Source organism: Phoca vitulina, unplaced genomic scaffold, assembly GCF_004348235.1.
Source record: "Phoca vitulina isolate PV1807 unplaced genomic scaffold, GSC_HSeal_1.0 scaffold9, whole genome shotgun sequence".
Classification (NCBI taxonomy): Eukaryota; Metazoa; Chordata; class Mammalia; order Carnivora; family Phocidae; genus Phoca; species Phoca vitulina.
In genome coordinates, this window is record NW_022589712.1 from 10,420,976 (window position 1) to 10,437,079 (window position 16,104).

Genomic DNA, 16,104 nt, shown 5'->3' on the forward strand with positions numbered 1-16,104 from the left:
TCTTCTTTTGCCCACTCCATTCACAAATGTCTCAGGGTGGCAGAATATAGGCAAAATGTAATTCCCAAGCAGCGCATTCTGGGGTAGACAGTCTTGATATTCCCTTGCTGTCCTCTTCTGTCTGAGCTCCTGCCCTCAGAACATGCTGTTGACAATTATTAGCACTTTGAAGGTTCAGATTTTTCAACAGCTTGGTCTGAGCCTGGGATGGGAAACAGAAGGGCTGCACTTTTCTTTTCCCCCTTCCCGTTACTGAAGAAGACACAAGGATTAGATAAAACATTTGCAAGATTTGCCATAAGATGGGGCTAGGAGAAGAGGCCCCTCGTACGTCTGAGATTTCCGTCTCAGGAAACCGGCGGAAGCACAAGGCAGGAGCGGGCCCAAGCCATCAGAACTCAGCAGAGAAACAGCCCGCACCAGACACCAGCAGCAATCGCACGCGCTGGGGAGGCGTGGGTTTCCACCTCTATTGTAATTTCATCTACTTTCCGTATTTTCTAAGAGGCATACAATACTTTGGTAACAGAAAAAGCGAACTTTCTTTTTCAAATAAGGGAACATAAATTTCCCCAGGCTGATGAGAAATGCTGATCTAAGATGCGCAGAGGAATTTTATAAAAAATTTAAATACGTTTATTTATTCAAACATATGCACACACACATACATAAACACAACAAACACATGTGCATATTTTTACAAATATATTTCCACATATAAAACGGTGCTCAGTGTCTGTCTATATCTCCTTCTCGTCTCCAGCGCCCCTCTGTAAGGCCTTACTTCTCTCCCCTGCTCTGCCCGAATATGTCCTTAATTCCAGTGGTTGAAAAAAATCTTTAGTATCTTTGATTTTCTAGTCACTCTTAATGATTTCAAGTCAAGTGATTTTGAGGTTTTTGAAAAGACTGTTTCTTATATAACCAAGGTCTATAATTTCCTTTGCTATATTAAAAGTACTTCAAAAATAATGCATAAAACCTGTGTGTACTCCTAGATATTCCAGATCTGGGATTAGTATTCAGAACATCCCAAACAGAATGAGCAAACAACATCGGCACCGACTGAAATCGTTCCTTGGCCCGTATCCACCAGTGCTACCTACACACCACATCGTATCAAATTCTGTATATTATGTTATATATTTATCTACACACTATACGCAGGCTTCTGCTTTTTCCCAGGAAAGCTCACTGTCTGTCTGGGGTTCCTCAAATTCCTTCAAATTTTCTCAGGCCACCCGAGCATTTCATTAGCCTCTCAGCCGTGGGGCTCACCAGGGCAGAAATCAAGCGCTTGGTTGCGGCCCAATCTTTCAGCTCAAACTGTAGGATAAAACATGGTTACTGAGGATCCCCTGGTCTCTCACTCGGAGCTCTACTCTCTCACACAAATAACACTCACGTGTAAAAATACCATTGTAACTCACGCTCCTCTCTGGCACTGTTTCTCAACTCAGACCAGCAGCTTTCTGCTGCCGCTCCTGTACAAAAACATGTCTTGATAGTTTGCCGTCCTAAGAATTTCATCCCCTGGAGATTAACTGGAGCTAAATCTAAACTAAAATTAAAATTCTCGATCACAACTGGGATTCATTTCAGGCCAAGGCCCGCAATGCTTACCGATATCTTTTGAGGTAATCTTTCGCCTTTGTTTCAAAACTGGCTGTGAGGCCTCGACGGAGCCAGGAGGAAAGGTGATCTCCCTTCTGATGGGGGGTGGCTGGGGGGGCGGCCCCGTGACCTGGGCCGTGGGGACGGTGGGCAGGACCTTCTGCATCTTCAGGGAGGGCAGAAAGGGAGACTTGCTTGGAGACATGCGGCTCTCCAGGGAGCGCTGGAAGGAGGCAGGGCTGGGGGCTCTGGAGATGTGATTTGGCAGCGACGGGGGCGTCTGGTAGGATGACTGAGGCGGGCGCGTGATGGGCTGCATGGAGGCGGGAGAGGACATGTAAGGCTGACGTTGGCTGACGTGAGAAGGCCACTGGCTCTCGTGATTGATCCTTTGATCAGGTACCATCATATCATCCGTGCGGTTCATGCCGGGGTACGGAGGTGCCTGGGCGGGGCCGCCCGGGCCCTGCCTGTTCTGGTAGGGGTAAGGCATATCGTTGCGAGCCGCCCACATGCTCTGCTGAGGCCCTTCGCTGGAGGACGACTGCATCGGGCCGCCCATCATCTGAGGCGGGATCCCGTGCGGCTGTATCTGCCCCGGGCCCTGCATGCGCTCTCTGTTGTAGGGGTACGCGTACTGGCCCTGCACGGGCCTCCTGTCCGGCCCGGAGTAAGAGCCCCCGTACTGGTTGTACACGTCTTGCTGCTGGTTGCCGTACTGTATGTTGTACATGTCTCCCTCGTGGCGTTTGGCTGGGGGCCCGTACATGCCGTCCATATGGCGTTTGTAATTCTGAAACGCATATCAAGACAAATCATACCAATGTGCTTTTACAGGTATAATCACACACTTAAATTATGCAAAACAGTTATTACCTGGTGGAATGTTCGTTTCAAAATGAATATGGGAAGCTCCTGTAACAACCAAGCACTAACAACTGAAGCCCCCTATTTCGGGATTATAATACAATGCCGCGTCACGTACTCCGGAGAGGGTTTCCGAAGTCTGTCTGCATGTGCTTGGCATTTTCTCTGGGTAAAGAAAGGCTTCCTCTCTCTTTTTCCTGGTATCTCCTCCCTTGGTATTTCCCAGGGCTGCAATACAGGGGCACAGCTCTGGTGACCCCCGCGCGGGCACCGCCGGACGGGGGCCTGGGGTTACATGAAGACGGCCTCAGTGGGGAGGAGGAGGGCTCGCACTGGCACGGACGGAGCTTCCTGAGGGCCAGCCTGCGAGGTTCCTGCAGTCGAGAGATTCCTTAGGCCTACCTTTGCAGGAATGTCTCCACGTAGCATCCAGCTCCTCAGACTGGACCTGCTGCCCTGACACCCTACGGTCTCTGGCCCCCACCCCGACTTCCAGCAGTGCAGCTCAGAGTCTCCCCCGAAAGCCCCACAGGCCCCAGCCTCTGACAGCAGGGCCCGTGTTCCTGTGTATCAGGCTCCCCTCCTGGGACACCCCGGGTACCAGCACTCGACTAGGGTGGGATCCTCCTGATGTGAGAAAGATGCTGATGTGATAATTAGTGTTCTTTCACCTTACTTGGAAATTGCTTAAGATCAGCTGCTTTAATAATACAATTTACTGCACATACATGCTCCAGGAAAATTAAATGTTTAAAACCCCCTCTATGCTACCAGAGGTCTTAAACCTGAAAAGTTGTTTAGAAATAGCAAATTCTTGGGGCGCCTGGGTGGCTCAGTCGGTTGAGCGTCTGACTCTTTGGTTTTGGCTCGGGTCGTGATCTTGGGATTGTGGGATTGAGCCCCGCATCGGGCTCCCCACTCAGAGGGGAGTCTGCTTCCTCCTCCTCCTTCTCCCTTTGCCCCACCCCCCACGGCCCCGCTCGCACGTGTGTGCACTCTCTCTCTCAAATAAATAAAACCTTTAAGGAAAAAAAAAAAGAAAGAAATAGCAAACTCCTGTGTCTGAACAGCCACGGCACGACGTGCAATTCTCTGAAGCACTAGTGGCTACTGCAAGGTTATCCTACACAATTCAGGATCTACGGTTGCGTCAACCAGCACCCACCCATCCTATGTGGGCAAAATACCTGGTCATTAATATCTCAGTTTTAAAAAGCCGATTAAATTTCATTTTGGTATTTAATATTTTAAGTTATTTTTATCTACACATCTTTAAAACATCGACAAATTTCTATTCGAAAATGGCATTTGATAGGACAATACACACAACAGACACATGTTTAAAATACTCTTTACTCGGGCTGATTCTTCCTGACAAGGCTGAACGTCCTTTACTTCCTACAACATGTGACCTTTGCTTCAGGATACCATCTATCCAGAGCTTTTGAAAAATTTGCTGACTTCAAAATCCTAATAATATTTTCTAGCATAAGCAAACGGATCCTGATTGTTCAATAAATGCTACTCATTTTTCTTATACTTCCTAAAACTCTGCAGCAGTAACACAAGTTGGGGTTTTAAACAGAAAGCTCAGAGATGCATGCCCGCTCGCCGACTCACCGGCTGCTGTGGATAGAGGCCGGGCTGGTGTCCTCCATATGGCGGCTGTCCTGAGGCAGGGCCTTGGCCTGGGTACTGCTGCCCGTAAGGTTCATGCCTAGAGTGAGGCATTCAAAGAACACTTCATTGTCAAAGGACCTCAGGCCAAGAGAGAAACCAACAGTTCATTTCTGGAAATCGCGCACCCCTTAGTGGTCTTGTCTTTCCTTCACTCCACACACCTTCCAAGAGAGGCACGCCGCGCAGAAACAGCACTTTAACTTTTAGCCACAGGGATGGCAACACCCATTTTGGGAATGCTGCCAATCTCCTGGCTGGAAGGTGTGCGAGGAGCCCCGGCCAGATAGGCTGGCGCCCCTGTACCTCTGGGCAGAGTCTCCGCCCCACCCACCGACGCGGACCCGGGCAGCGAGCGTCATGCAACCCCATGATGGGAGGTATTAACGAGAGCCAGAGACAAGAAAAACAATCTAAGAATCAAAGCAGGACTTCCAGGAGTACCAGAGCATAGACCTATAATCATGGAAAATGTCTCTACTTATTTTCTCATTATGAATACAAAATGTTCAATTTTTTAAAAGTATACTCCACAATTAATCCAAATGATACTGAGTTAGCTACTAATTGTAAAAATATAACTACTCAAAATTTTGAAGCCCCATGACCCTAAAAGGCCACAGAAAAGAATAACAGAGGGGACTTAAAAGAGTGACAGGGCTGATTTAAATGTGCTCCTATTAAATCTGAAAATGGGAATGCATAATATTTATTTTTCAACTCCCATTACATTGAGAAGCTATAAATACCATAAAAATAGCATGTGTAAAAGAGCAATAGATTTGAAGTTTAAAGGGATAAACTGGTTTTGTTAGTATACTGATTGAATCCTGTAAGAAAGAGGATACTTGCACTGAATATATTCCTAAACTGGTCAAGGAATGAGACTAAGAAAGAAAACAAATGGATTTTGAGAACATCACAGGTAAAACAGATAGAGAGGAAGTGTGTGCTAAGGGCATTAATAGCTAGAAGGAAGCTTACGTTAGGAGGAAAGAAATAATAACTGATGCAGGTAAAATTTAAGCTAAACAAGTAACACTTTTCAGGAAGCATAAGGTAAACCCTAACGTGGTAGAGGCAAAAATGACTTAAACTAGTTCTAGAAAGTCTTCTAGGAGAAACAGAACAGTACATTTGCCTGGGCTCCGTTAAGAATATATGTTCCAGGAGAAGTGTTCTTCCAATCTCATCAGCAAAAAAAAAAAAAAAAAAAAGGAAAAAGAAAAAAAGAAAGCTTCTTCTGGATCCTCAAAAACAAATCGAAATAAAATCCCTGATCCAGTACACTAAACACGATGGGAAACTGATTCATGCAGACATCACTAATAAACGTTCACCACACCACAGCCAGGGTAAGAATGAGAAATCTAGATTCTTAAGTCTAGAAAGAACCAAAACACTTTAAGCTTGTGATGGCTCTGTGTCTGAAGAAGCAGGTGCATGGAAAATGCCAGAAAGAAAGCTTCTCTGGTAATAAAACAGTGACTTTCAAACTTTCTTCCCCTTTGTGTCACACCAGCGGAAACCTCCTCACGACTGTCACGATTCGCCCTTGTCCACGGCCAGCACGTGGTCTGTGGGAGCAGCAGAGACGGAGGGAGTCTCTGAGGACCACCACCACCCCGGATGCTGAAGGGACGGAGCCGAGGCCATCCCTACCCCGAGCCTGGGGCTGTGGCTCCGGTTAGAACCAGAGCCTTCTAATGTGCCTCCATTTTCTTTAAAAATCGCAGATATTACGTTAAAGACTTGGCTTCTGAGCACTTGTGTATTAAGGAGGCAAAGAACACACCAGCCAGGGGAAGGTGCTTTCAGGGTCTGTATTTAAGTCGGGGGCAGGGGTAAGTAAGGGGCCTTCTTCACAGAGAGAAGTCTACCGTGAGCCGGTTTTCTGTTAACCTCTAAGAGACATTTCAAGGACTGTCCTTCTGCCTCAGTAAAAATAATCTGCATGAGCACCGAAACCCAACTTGCCATTCGATGTCCAGATGCCATCCTGAGAAGAAGCATCTGGAAACAAGACTGCCGTGGCTTTCCTCAAAGATGTTATTCAAAGAGCAAAGTATTCTCTCTGTTTAAGACGTTCGCAGGGAAGAACGGAAAGACCTGAAGAACCAACGCCGGGAGGAAGACTTCCCCAGAGCTCCCTGTCACCCGGGGCTGCGGGAAGCCCAGCGTGGCCCCCGGGGTGCGAACACTTCCCTAAGGAAGAGATGCAGGCGGGAAGGGGGCTGGGGGGGGCCGCAAGCCTGAGTCTGTGGAGCCGCGCGAGGCAGCTGGAGGTGTGGGGACAGTGGCTGTGTCGGGGGGCATCCTGGTGCTGGCAGGGCCACCGCGGCTCGGGGCCTCCAGCTCTCAGGGGTCCTTCTCCTCCTGCTGTTGCTGTGGTCGTCGGCTGCAGGCAGGCCCCCGACCCCACCCTTACTAAGTCCAGCAGCAGAGCAGTAGTGTGTGTTGTCAGCAGCTACCAGGCTCGGAAATGTGTGTGCGGGGAGAGGTTCTAGTAACCTCATGGTCATCTTAGAAAACGCTCACCTTCGATCGTAGCTGGCTCCGTAGGGAAACTGCTGCCGCTGCCCCATGCCCAGACTGGACATCGCTGCAGAGGGACTCTGGTTATACATGTCCTGCATACTGCTCGTGGGCATCTGCCCTTGAGTCATAAAGGGCTCACTACTTCCAGGCACTGCAACATTTTAAAGGACAGAGAGAAAATGAGGCATTTGCAAAAGCCAAGGGGCCCAAACAGCCCCTTCCAGTCATTTCTGTTATCCTTAATACGGCAGACATTTATCTTATTCTTAGTATGGCTGACAACAAAACAAGCCAAAGAGTGTAAGGTCTGGAGTCAAGATGGACCCCAAGATCCCTATCCCTTACCCCATGTACAGCCTCGTAGGAGCCCCTCCCTTGAGGATGAGTAGAACCCACCAACATGGTGAGGTGTTGCTCCCATGATTACATACGTTATATGGCTAAAGGGATTTCACAGATGTAACTAAAGTTACCAATCAGCTGACTGGCAGTTAACTGAAAGGGAGATTATCCAAGTGCGTCCCTTAAATCTGTGTCTAGCGGTCAGAGACACTCTCCTGCTGGCCTTGAAGAAGCATCCATCACGCAGTGGAGAGGGCCACATGTTAGGAAGGGGGGCAGCCCCTAGGACTGTGAAGGCCCCCAGACGACAGTCCTCAAGACAAGACCTCAGTCCTACAACTGCAAGGACCCAAATCTGCCAACAACCTCAACAAGCTCAGAAGAGGCCCCTGCGCCGCAGATAAGCAGAGTCCTGGCCGACACCCTGATGTCTGCCGTGGGGGGCCCCGAGCCGAGAGCCCACAGGAACGCGGGATCCTACACGGATGTTGTTCTGGGCTGCTGAGGTCGTGGTAATTTGTTATGAAGTAACGTAGGAAACAAACACAGGCCCTTTCTTGGGGTGGTTACCAAACTTCTGAGTTTCATTCCTTGTCTATGAAATAAGGTTGGTCATGCCGCCTCCTGCAGTGGGTGTGAGGAAGAGATGAAATGCACATACAGGTGGCCCTTCACACGGGGGTTAGAGGTGCTGGCCCCCTCAAAGGTGAAAATCCACGTGTAACTTTGGACTCCCCCAAAACCTAACTACTCATAGGCGACTGCTGCCCAGAAGCCTTACTGATAATGTACGCAAATAACACAATAAAGGGGCACCTGGGTGGCTTGTCAGTTAAGCGTCTGCCTTCGGCTCAGGTTGTGGTCCCAGGGTCCTGGGATCGAGTCCCACATCGGGCTCCCTGCTCAGCAGAGAGCCTGCTTCTCCCTCTCCCTCTCCCTGCTCGTGCTCTCTCTCTCTCTCTCAAATAAATAAAATCTTAAAAAAAACCCCTACAAATTTTGTACATTACATGTATCATATACAGTATTCTTACAGTAAAGCTAAAGAAAATGTTAAGAAAATCGTAAGAAAAAATACACTTATAGTACTGTACATCTATTTACTGAAAAAAAAAAAAAAATCTGTGTATAAGTGGCCCTGTGCAGTTTAAACCCATGTTGTTCAAGGGTCAACTGTATGAATAAAGCTAGTTGCCTTCCGTTCTAGTGGAAAAAAGTAAGAAAACTTAACATGAATACCCATCTACTGAGTCACTGCAAAATCAGGATAAAGAAACCCACTAGGGAATTAAGAATAACTCAAGAATGGATGAAATACAAGTATTTCTATCAGGGCGTAGAGTGGCAATTAGGTCAAATATGCAAATTAGCATCAGCTCAGAGCCTGAAGGAAATTGGGTCAAGCCCAGAAACTAGCCTGTAGGCAAATTAAACATTTTAATGCAAATCTTAATTGATATACAGTACTACTACCTTTCTTCATCCTAGGAAGGTTACTTTTATGTTACACGAAGCAAAAGCTGATTAGACTTGGGTGAGCTGATAGAATTTGCTGGGCTGGAAGAAAAGTGCAGATAATGAAGTCTAGCACCGGTGGGATGCACTGAGCTTTCCCATACTTTATTTTATTTAAGCTCAAGTCAACAGGCGGCAGATTAAGTTCTGATGTTACTTTCCATTTTATAAATGTAAAAACAGAGGTAGACAGACATTAAGGGGGATAATTAAAGTTAAATAGCTTAATTCCTTGATACACAAAAAAATTCTTAAAAAGCCAGTAAGAAAAAAAGACCATTAGATTAAAAAAATGGGCAAATAAATGGACATTCAGAGAAAAAGAAAAATAAGTGGCTAATCAATATATGAAAAGATGTGTGACTTCACTAATAATTAAAAGAAATCCAAGTTAAAACAGTTATGAGACTTTCCCCTCCCCCAATCCGATGGGCAAATATTAAAAGGACCCATAATGGTCATTCCTGGTGGGGGAGTGAGGGTCCACACACTCTGACATGCTCATGTGAAGAGTACTACATTGGCCTAACTTTTGTCAATACGTGTTATGGGAGTGCTATATTTTGATGACCCCCAAGAGTACTGACAGCCTATGAAGTCCCCTCCCACAGTGAGTTTTGGCGTGGTCATGTGACCAGCGTTGACCCATGGGGCGCCGGCAAACGCGATGCCGCAGAGGGCTGTATGTGCTGGCAACTGGGGCGTCCTCCTGAAGTGCTCCTTCTGGTAACCCACCCACCATGTCATGAGGCACCCGGGAAATTCCGTGGGACGGCCCCTGGAGGAGGCCCCCAAGCAACAGCTCCTGCTGAGTTCCCAACAGAGCCTCCGGATGACACCAACCCTTCGAGGGACATCCCAGCTCCAGCAGAGTTCCCAATCAGGCTCCCTGATGACAGCAGGCGCCTCATGTCCCAAGCTGACACAGCGCATGCAACGAAGAACCACCCCGCCCACCAGAGAACTGTGAGATGCAACCAAACGTTGGTGTTGAAAGCCACTTCGGGTGGTAGTTTGTTATGTAGTAAAAGATACTCAGTAAACTAAAATAAAAGTTCAGATCCCTTGATTTGGTTATTCTTTTAGGAATCTATTTCATAGAAACACAATTACAGGTGTGAAAAAAACAGCTACATCAGTCAATAATCACTGCATCATTTTTTTTTTTGAAGATTTTATTTATTTATTTAACAGAGAGAGACACAGCGAGAGAGGGAACACAAGCAGGGGGAGGGGGAGAGGGAGAAGCAGGCTTCACGCTGAGCAGGGAGCCTGATGCGGGGCTCGATCCCAGGACCCTGGGACCATGACCTGAGCTGAAGGCAGATGCTTAACGACTGAGCCACCCAGGCGCCCCTGCATCATTTTTTATAACAGCAAAATATTATGAAACAACCCCTTCAGTACTAGAGCATTAAAAAGAAAAGGCAGGGGCGCCTGGGTGGCTCAGTCGGTTAAGCGTCTGCCTTCGGCTCGGGTCATGACTCAGTCCCGCGTTGGGCTCCCCACTCAGTGGGGAGTCTGCTTCTTCCTCTGGCCCTCCCCCGTGCTTGTGCTCTCTCTGTCTCTCTCTCAAATAAAGAAAAAGTAGGTGGGGGACCCTGGGTGGCTCAGTCGGTTAAGCGTCTGACTCTTGGTTTCGGCTCAGGTCACAATCTCAGGGTCATGGGATTGAGCCCCGAGTCGGGCTCTGTGCTGGGCGTGGAAGCCTGCTTGGGATCCTCTCTCTCCCCCTCCCCCAACTCCTCCCCCCTTTCCTCTCCCTCTCAAAATAAAAAAAATAGGATTATGTGTACAGATACTAATGGATATTTAAAATATACTGTTTAGATATACAACATGTAAATATTCACTTGTTCACTTGTAAGCAAGTAATGGGCCGGTCAGTCAGCAACGCGTTCAGGGAGCTGGTGGGGCAGGCAGGCGGCTGGGGCCGAGGCTGCTCCGGCCACGGAGGCCCAGACAGGCTCTGGCATGGGCCCCATCACCACACTGGAGTCCAGGAGCAGCAACAAAGCACGGCTGCCCCCGATGCTGGTCGTTACACGACGAGTCAGAGCACCCCAAGTTCACGCACAGAATAATGTGAACCGAGGAAGGTAAACCTTTATTATAACAGGGACAGGGCTATACAAAAACCTGTTTTCTGTGGGTTTTCTGTTTATCTGCTTTAATTTGGTGCTAAATACACCAGCACTGTGAGGTAGCAGGTGAGCTGCAATATCCCGGGGAAACATGAGAAGGGCCTTCCCTCTGAGCCACTGTATCATTTACACGGTGGATGCAAACACATTATATAGGTAGTGAGTGTCTAACAAGGTGATCCACAATCACCCCCCCATTTATTTTCATAGTAAGAAAAACTGTAGGCATACAGAAACAAAAGCAATGTAACCCCCTATGTCCAATATAGCATATAGGCAGGATACTGGAATGGTTCACCTAACTTTTGAAGCCGGATTCCAAACACTACTAATTATTTTTCCCTTGTTATTGTCAAATTTTCAGAGTCTAAAAATGTGATACAACCACCATCAGCACTAACAGAATGTTCTTTCTACTATCTCATACCACGAAGAAAAATAGCTACCTCCAACACGTACAAGGCTTGTGAATTTCTGAGCTTAGGGATTTATTGCATGTTCTGCAGAATATTTACTTGGAATAGGCAACTCTGAAATGTTTTGAAAGGAAAAATTATAGATTCTCTTACTTGGTATAACAGATATCTGAAATGTTACATAAAAAATAGATATTAAACATAATCTCATTTGTTAATTAAATGATACATGCCTAATACTTCTAAATTTGAAATTATTCATTTTTATTTTTCACTGGTCCATAATAGTTGTGAAAACACGGCTTTGGGCTTTATGTTTCTCTCCACTTAAGACAAGATATCAAGAAATTCGCATACCCTGAATATCTAAATCGAACAGAAGTACTATTGTCTAAGGGATGCCGGAAGAAGTACTTCCGTAAAAATAGTATTCACTACTTTTCGGTATTTTTTTCAATGATATTCACATCATGCCTCAATTTCACGGCCCGGCTGCATTTGGAAGAGTGCCAAAGAGCACTTGGAGTCTTGTGTGCCTCGGGAGGCGCTCAAAGGGCAGAGGCTTAGATGCTCCGTTCTCAGTGCCAAGCGAACGCCAGGGACTGAGCAGCATAAAGGGAAACACCCCGCTGGGTGTTTGCTAACGTCGGTCAGAACTCTCCCACGTTCTCGGCGATCCCATCCACCCCACAGTTCTCCATCCCACTTCTCTGCTTAGTTCTCTAAAATGATTCCTAATTCCAACGCTCTGCCCGGCTTCAGACAGACACGCTCCACCACCTACCACCTCAGTCACCTTGGGCTTTCCCTCTCTCCTTCCTCTCCCTCCTGTCCCCAGTGCGGGCTCGAACGGTGAGCCTCTACTTCCCAATCGTGCATCTCCAAGGTAGTAACGTCACCCTCTTGGTCCCTATCACTTGCTTCGTCCCGTGACCCCCACGTTCACTCCAGCCGCGCGGCCTGTTCTTTCACCAACCACAGCGAGCACGTCCACTTCTCTCTCTTCGCTGCTGGGATCTGACTCCACCCTGTCATTTCTGCCCTGGGCTCTCACAGGGGTCCCTCCAACACACTTGCCACAGTTGCCACTTGTTTATTTATTTATACGATTTTATTTATTTGAAAGAGAGAGAGCTAGAGAGAGCATGATTGGGTGGGTGGTGGGCAGAGGGAGAAGCAGGATTCCCGCTGAGCAGGGAGCCCGATGTGGGGCTCGATCCGGGACCCTGAGATAATGACCTGAGCTGAAGGCGGAGGCTTAACTGGCTGAGCCACCCGGGCGCCCCACCAGTTTTTTATTTTTTAACAAAAACCCAGTCATGTCACTTCCTGCAGAACATCTTCCAGCTAGGGTCCAAACTCATCCACACGCCCACGGAGGCTGAAAGGTTCTGGCCCAGTGGTCCCGATGGCTTCCGTGTGCTCGGCCTGCCCCCCCGGCTCACTGTGCCCCAGATGCCTTCTACCTCCTCAAACATGCCAACCCCTCTCCTGCCTCAAGCCTCCCCCCACTCCCTGCTCTTCTCTGACTGACTCCTCATTCCTCAGGTCTCCGCGGATAACCGACATCTCCTCAAAGCCCTTCCCTCCCGACCACCCTTTCTCAAGGGGATGTCCTTCCCTCCCACGACCCCCACCCCATATCCCTGCACTTTGTGTCCTTTCTTCCTTTTTGTTTCTTTTCCATCAGGTCCTTTCTTCCATCAACCACCATATTTAATTATCTATTTGTTTGTTCCCCAAGATACTGTCCACCCCAGCAGGAACTCTGTCTGATTTATCAACACACCACCCCGCACCTGGCCCTCGCCCAGCCCGTGCCACAGGACACCATCTGTGAGGCCAGGGAGCACCACGAGCATGCCTGCGCATGCGTGTGTTAGTCATTCTCCAATCGGCTTTTTGTGCACTAACTCAACTAAGCCTCATCACACCCTTTAGGCAGGTCCTATTATTACCCCAGTTTCTAGATGAGGAAACTGAGGCTTTCCCCAAGGCCAGAAATTTAGTAGGTTGAGGAACTGGGACTCAGCTATGTCTCGAATGGGTAAGTGAATTGGTTGCGGGACGGCAGGGAGAAGAATGTCCTCTGCACCAAGCCTGGACAGAGGTCCCTCTGCACTTACCTTTTCTCATTCCACCAAAGGGGTCCTTGTTGGGTTCATAGGGCATCCTTCCCATCACGTCGGGCATGCTCATGCCCTGCTGGTAGGGGGCGCTCGGAGTCATGGAGTTCCGTTTCGGGAATGATGAATCACTGGCGTCTGAGAATGGGTCGTGCACGCTGACGGTACTGCTTCTGAAGAGATGAGGAGAAGGAAAGCACCATGAAGTAGCAGGAGCTGCCACCAAACGCTTGTTCAGAAAAAAGCCTAACTTGAAAACTGATGTGAAAACCATCCAAAAAAAAAAAAATGACACGTAGTAATCAACATTTAAAAACTCGTGACAGAACACCACTTCTCCACAAATCGGATGTCGTGGGGCTCACGGAGACGCTTTCGCATACCTTCCACCTTGCATCGGGGTCATCTGTCCATGAGGGGTGGAGGCTGGGGTCGGGGGCTTCAGGTCGCCTGGGACCTCTGCCATCGAGTTACTGCCAGTTGACTGGGGGGTCTGTGGACCTTGCAAGGATCCTGAGTTGGCTGACGGTAGTAGGTACCAAAAGAAAGGAAGGAGAAACGAGAGGTTATCAAGTAAGCTCATCCTTCCTACTTACCAAAAGAAAAAGAAAGAAAGACAACATGACACCATCTTATTAGAAACAGTGACAATATCCACTACTGGTAACGATGTAGTAAAATTAGTTGCTCTTATATTGTTTATTGTGAAAATTAGTAATTTTTTTTTTTTTTTTTTCCTAGTAATCTACTTGGCAACATACTTCATTTGTGAGCCATAAAACATATTTATACCTCTTGACTGGGTGACTGCTTTCCTGGGTATTTATCTCACGAAAATAATCTAATATAAAAGAAGGCTTTAAGCAGAAAAATGTTTATTTCAGTGTTGTTTATAATGGAGATAATCTAAATGTCTGAGAGTAAGGAAAAATTTGGTATACCGATTTGATGGGCTATTGTGCTATTTTAGGGAAAAAATTAGAAAAATTAGTACCAGATCTTAGGCAATGAGAAATGTTTAAGTCGAAACGCAATGATACAAATTAGTAATGAGCCTTATGTCACTTCAATGCCTCCTCAATGTCTGGACGTGTCTATGCTATGTCATTAATAAAGCCATTTTTAGAGCTATGGAATCAGATTTGTTATTACAAAACCGAAGTCATGCTCTTTGGAGTTCTTTAATGTCATTATCAGAGTCCTGAGATTTGGCTTTAACTATAATTACACTATAACAGAGCTCAGAATTGAGCAGATCTTTTCTTTTTTTTTTTTTTAAAGATTTTATTTATTTATTTGACAGAGAGAGACACAGCGAGAGAGGGAACACAAGCAGGGGGAGGGGGAGAGGGAGAAGCAGGCTTCCCGCTGAGCAGGGAGCCCGATGCGGGGCTCGATCCCAGGATCCTGGGATCACGACCTGAGCCAAAGGCAGACGCTTAAGGACTGAGCCACCCAGGCACCCTGAGCAGATCTTTTCAAAACTTAAACTCATCTCATTGGAAAACATAATATTTTAAGGGTTCCTGCTTTATCAGCAACCTTTGCATGTTAGGTGCCCAACAGACATTGCCTTCACTTGTTAATTAAATGAATACTTATTGAATAAATAACATACTTTCTATATGGCTTACTATATTGTTTTTTCTACTCCTGAATGCACCAGTGGCCCAAACTGACAAAAAAGACAAAAATTCCTGCCCTCATGCAGTTTACAATAAATGCTTTCAGAACCGTCACGAGTGGCAGAATCACCGGCTGCCTGGAAGTGACAATACTGTGTATGCTATTATCTGGAGTCCCTTTCCTAGGAGGTGTCCAAGACTCACTACAATTACCATCAGCCACATCTAACTGTCGAGGAAATGGGGTTCAACAAATCACCGAAGATTACAGAGCGCGCTGGGAGGGAGTCCGAGATGGAAATGAGTCTAGCACTTCCACTCAGAAAGCCTCAGCAGAACAGGAGGTCTCTGGTGAGATCAGGCCCCCGGGCCTGGCCTGCTTGGGAGTGAGTCCTGAGCACGGTCCACCAGGGCTATATAAGGTGTCCCCTGAGTGCCCGGGACCACAGTGACTCAGGGCAGCTCTGGGAGGTGCCGGGAAGACTGACTTGAAAAGTAGATAATCTTTTTAATGTAGCTATGGCAAAAGAAAAGCTTAGTAACGCATTGCTTATAAATCAGATTTTGGTGAAACCCTGGAAATACATATTAAATAAGTAGACTGTAATAAAAGAAAAAAGTGGCATCTTTTGTAACTGTGTAAGGATAATCCTACAGCTGTGTCTGCCCCAGAGAGCTGGCGGGAGAAATGACATGCTTCCCAAATCACAGACCACACTCCACACGGCAGACCGTACGGCTTCCCTGGAAACATGGTTCACAGGCTGTGATTTCAGAATGACCCTTATTTACAAGTATTCACATTTACAGCTAATAAAAAAAAAAAATGGAAAAATTCTTCCCTCTGCCAGTGTTTTTTCCTTTCCTTTCAGGAAAAAAAAAAAAAATGAACCCAACCTCTTGAAGCTCCATTAATAGATGAGGCTGGCGCACGCTGTAGGATCTCCCTACCTTTTGCCAGAAGCTACAAATGTATACTCGAAAGTAAACAATGGAAAGGTTACTGAAGGTTAAGTACATTCACACACTTCAGACTGCACAGCCAGACTCCTAGCTGGGAAGATAATTTACACAGCACGAACCTGGTGCCCTAGTTCTGGCTGGGGTTGCGGGAAGGAGGAAAGGGAGAAGGAAGGATAGCTGATATGTCCCAGTCTACTGTGACTAGAGGTCACCCAGAGGGCACCTTTGTTTATAACCTGAACCCCTTTCTCATTTATCTTCCACTGAGGATTCCCTA

At 47.1% G+C, this 16,104-nt stretch overlaps 1 protein-coding gene across 6 annotated transcripts in view; it reads right to left on the bottom strand.

Moving 5' to 3' along the window:
* The window catches only part of ARID1B (AT-rich interaction domain 1B), a 440,882-nt gene that overhangs the window by 5,805 nt on the left and 418,973 nt on the right, over window positions 1–16,104 (bottom strand). For all 6 annotated transcript variants that reach the window (XM_032407588.1, XM_032407585.1, XM_032407584.1 and 3 more), the window contains 5 exons: window positions 13,623–13,761; window positions 13,240–13,412; window positions 6,697–6,847; window positions 4,102–4,198; window positions 1,624–2,407 (listed from right to left, as the gene is read on the bottom strand). In XM_032407588.1, coding sequence (XP_032263479.1) covers window positions 1,624–2,407; window positions 4,102–4,198; window positions 6,697–6,847; window positions 13,240–13,412; window positions 13,623–13,761 — 1,344 coding nt within the window. The remainder of the gene's footprint in view (window positions 1–1,623; window positions 2,408–4,101; window positions 4,199–6,696; window positions 6,848–13,239; window positions 13,413–13,622; window positions 13,762–16,104) is intronic.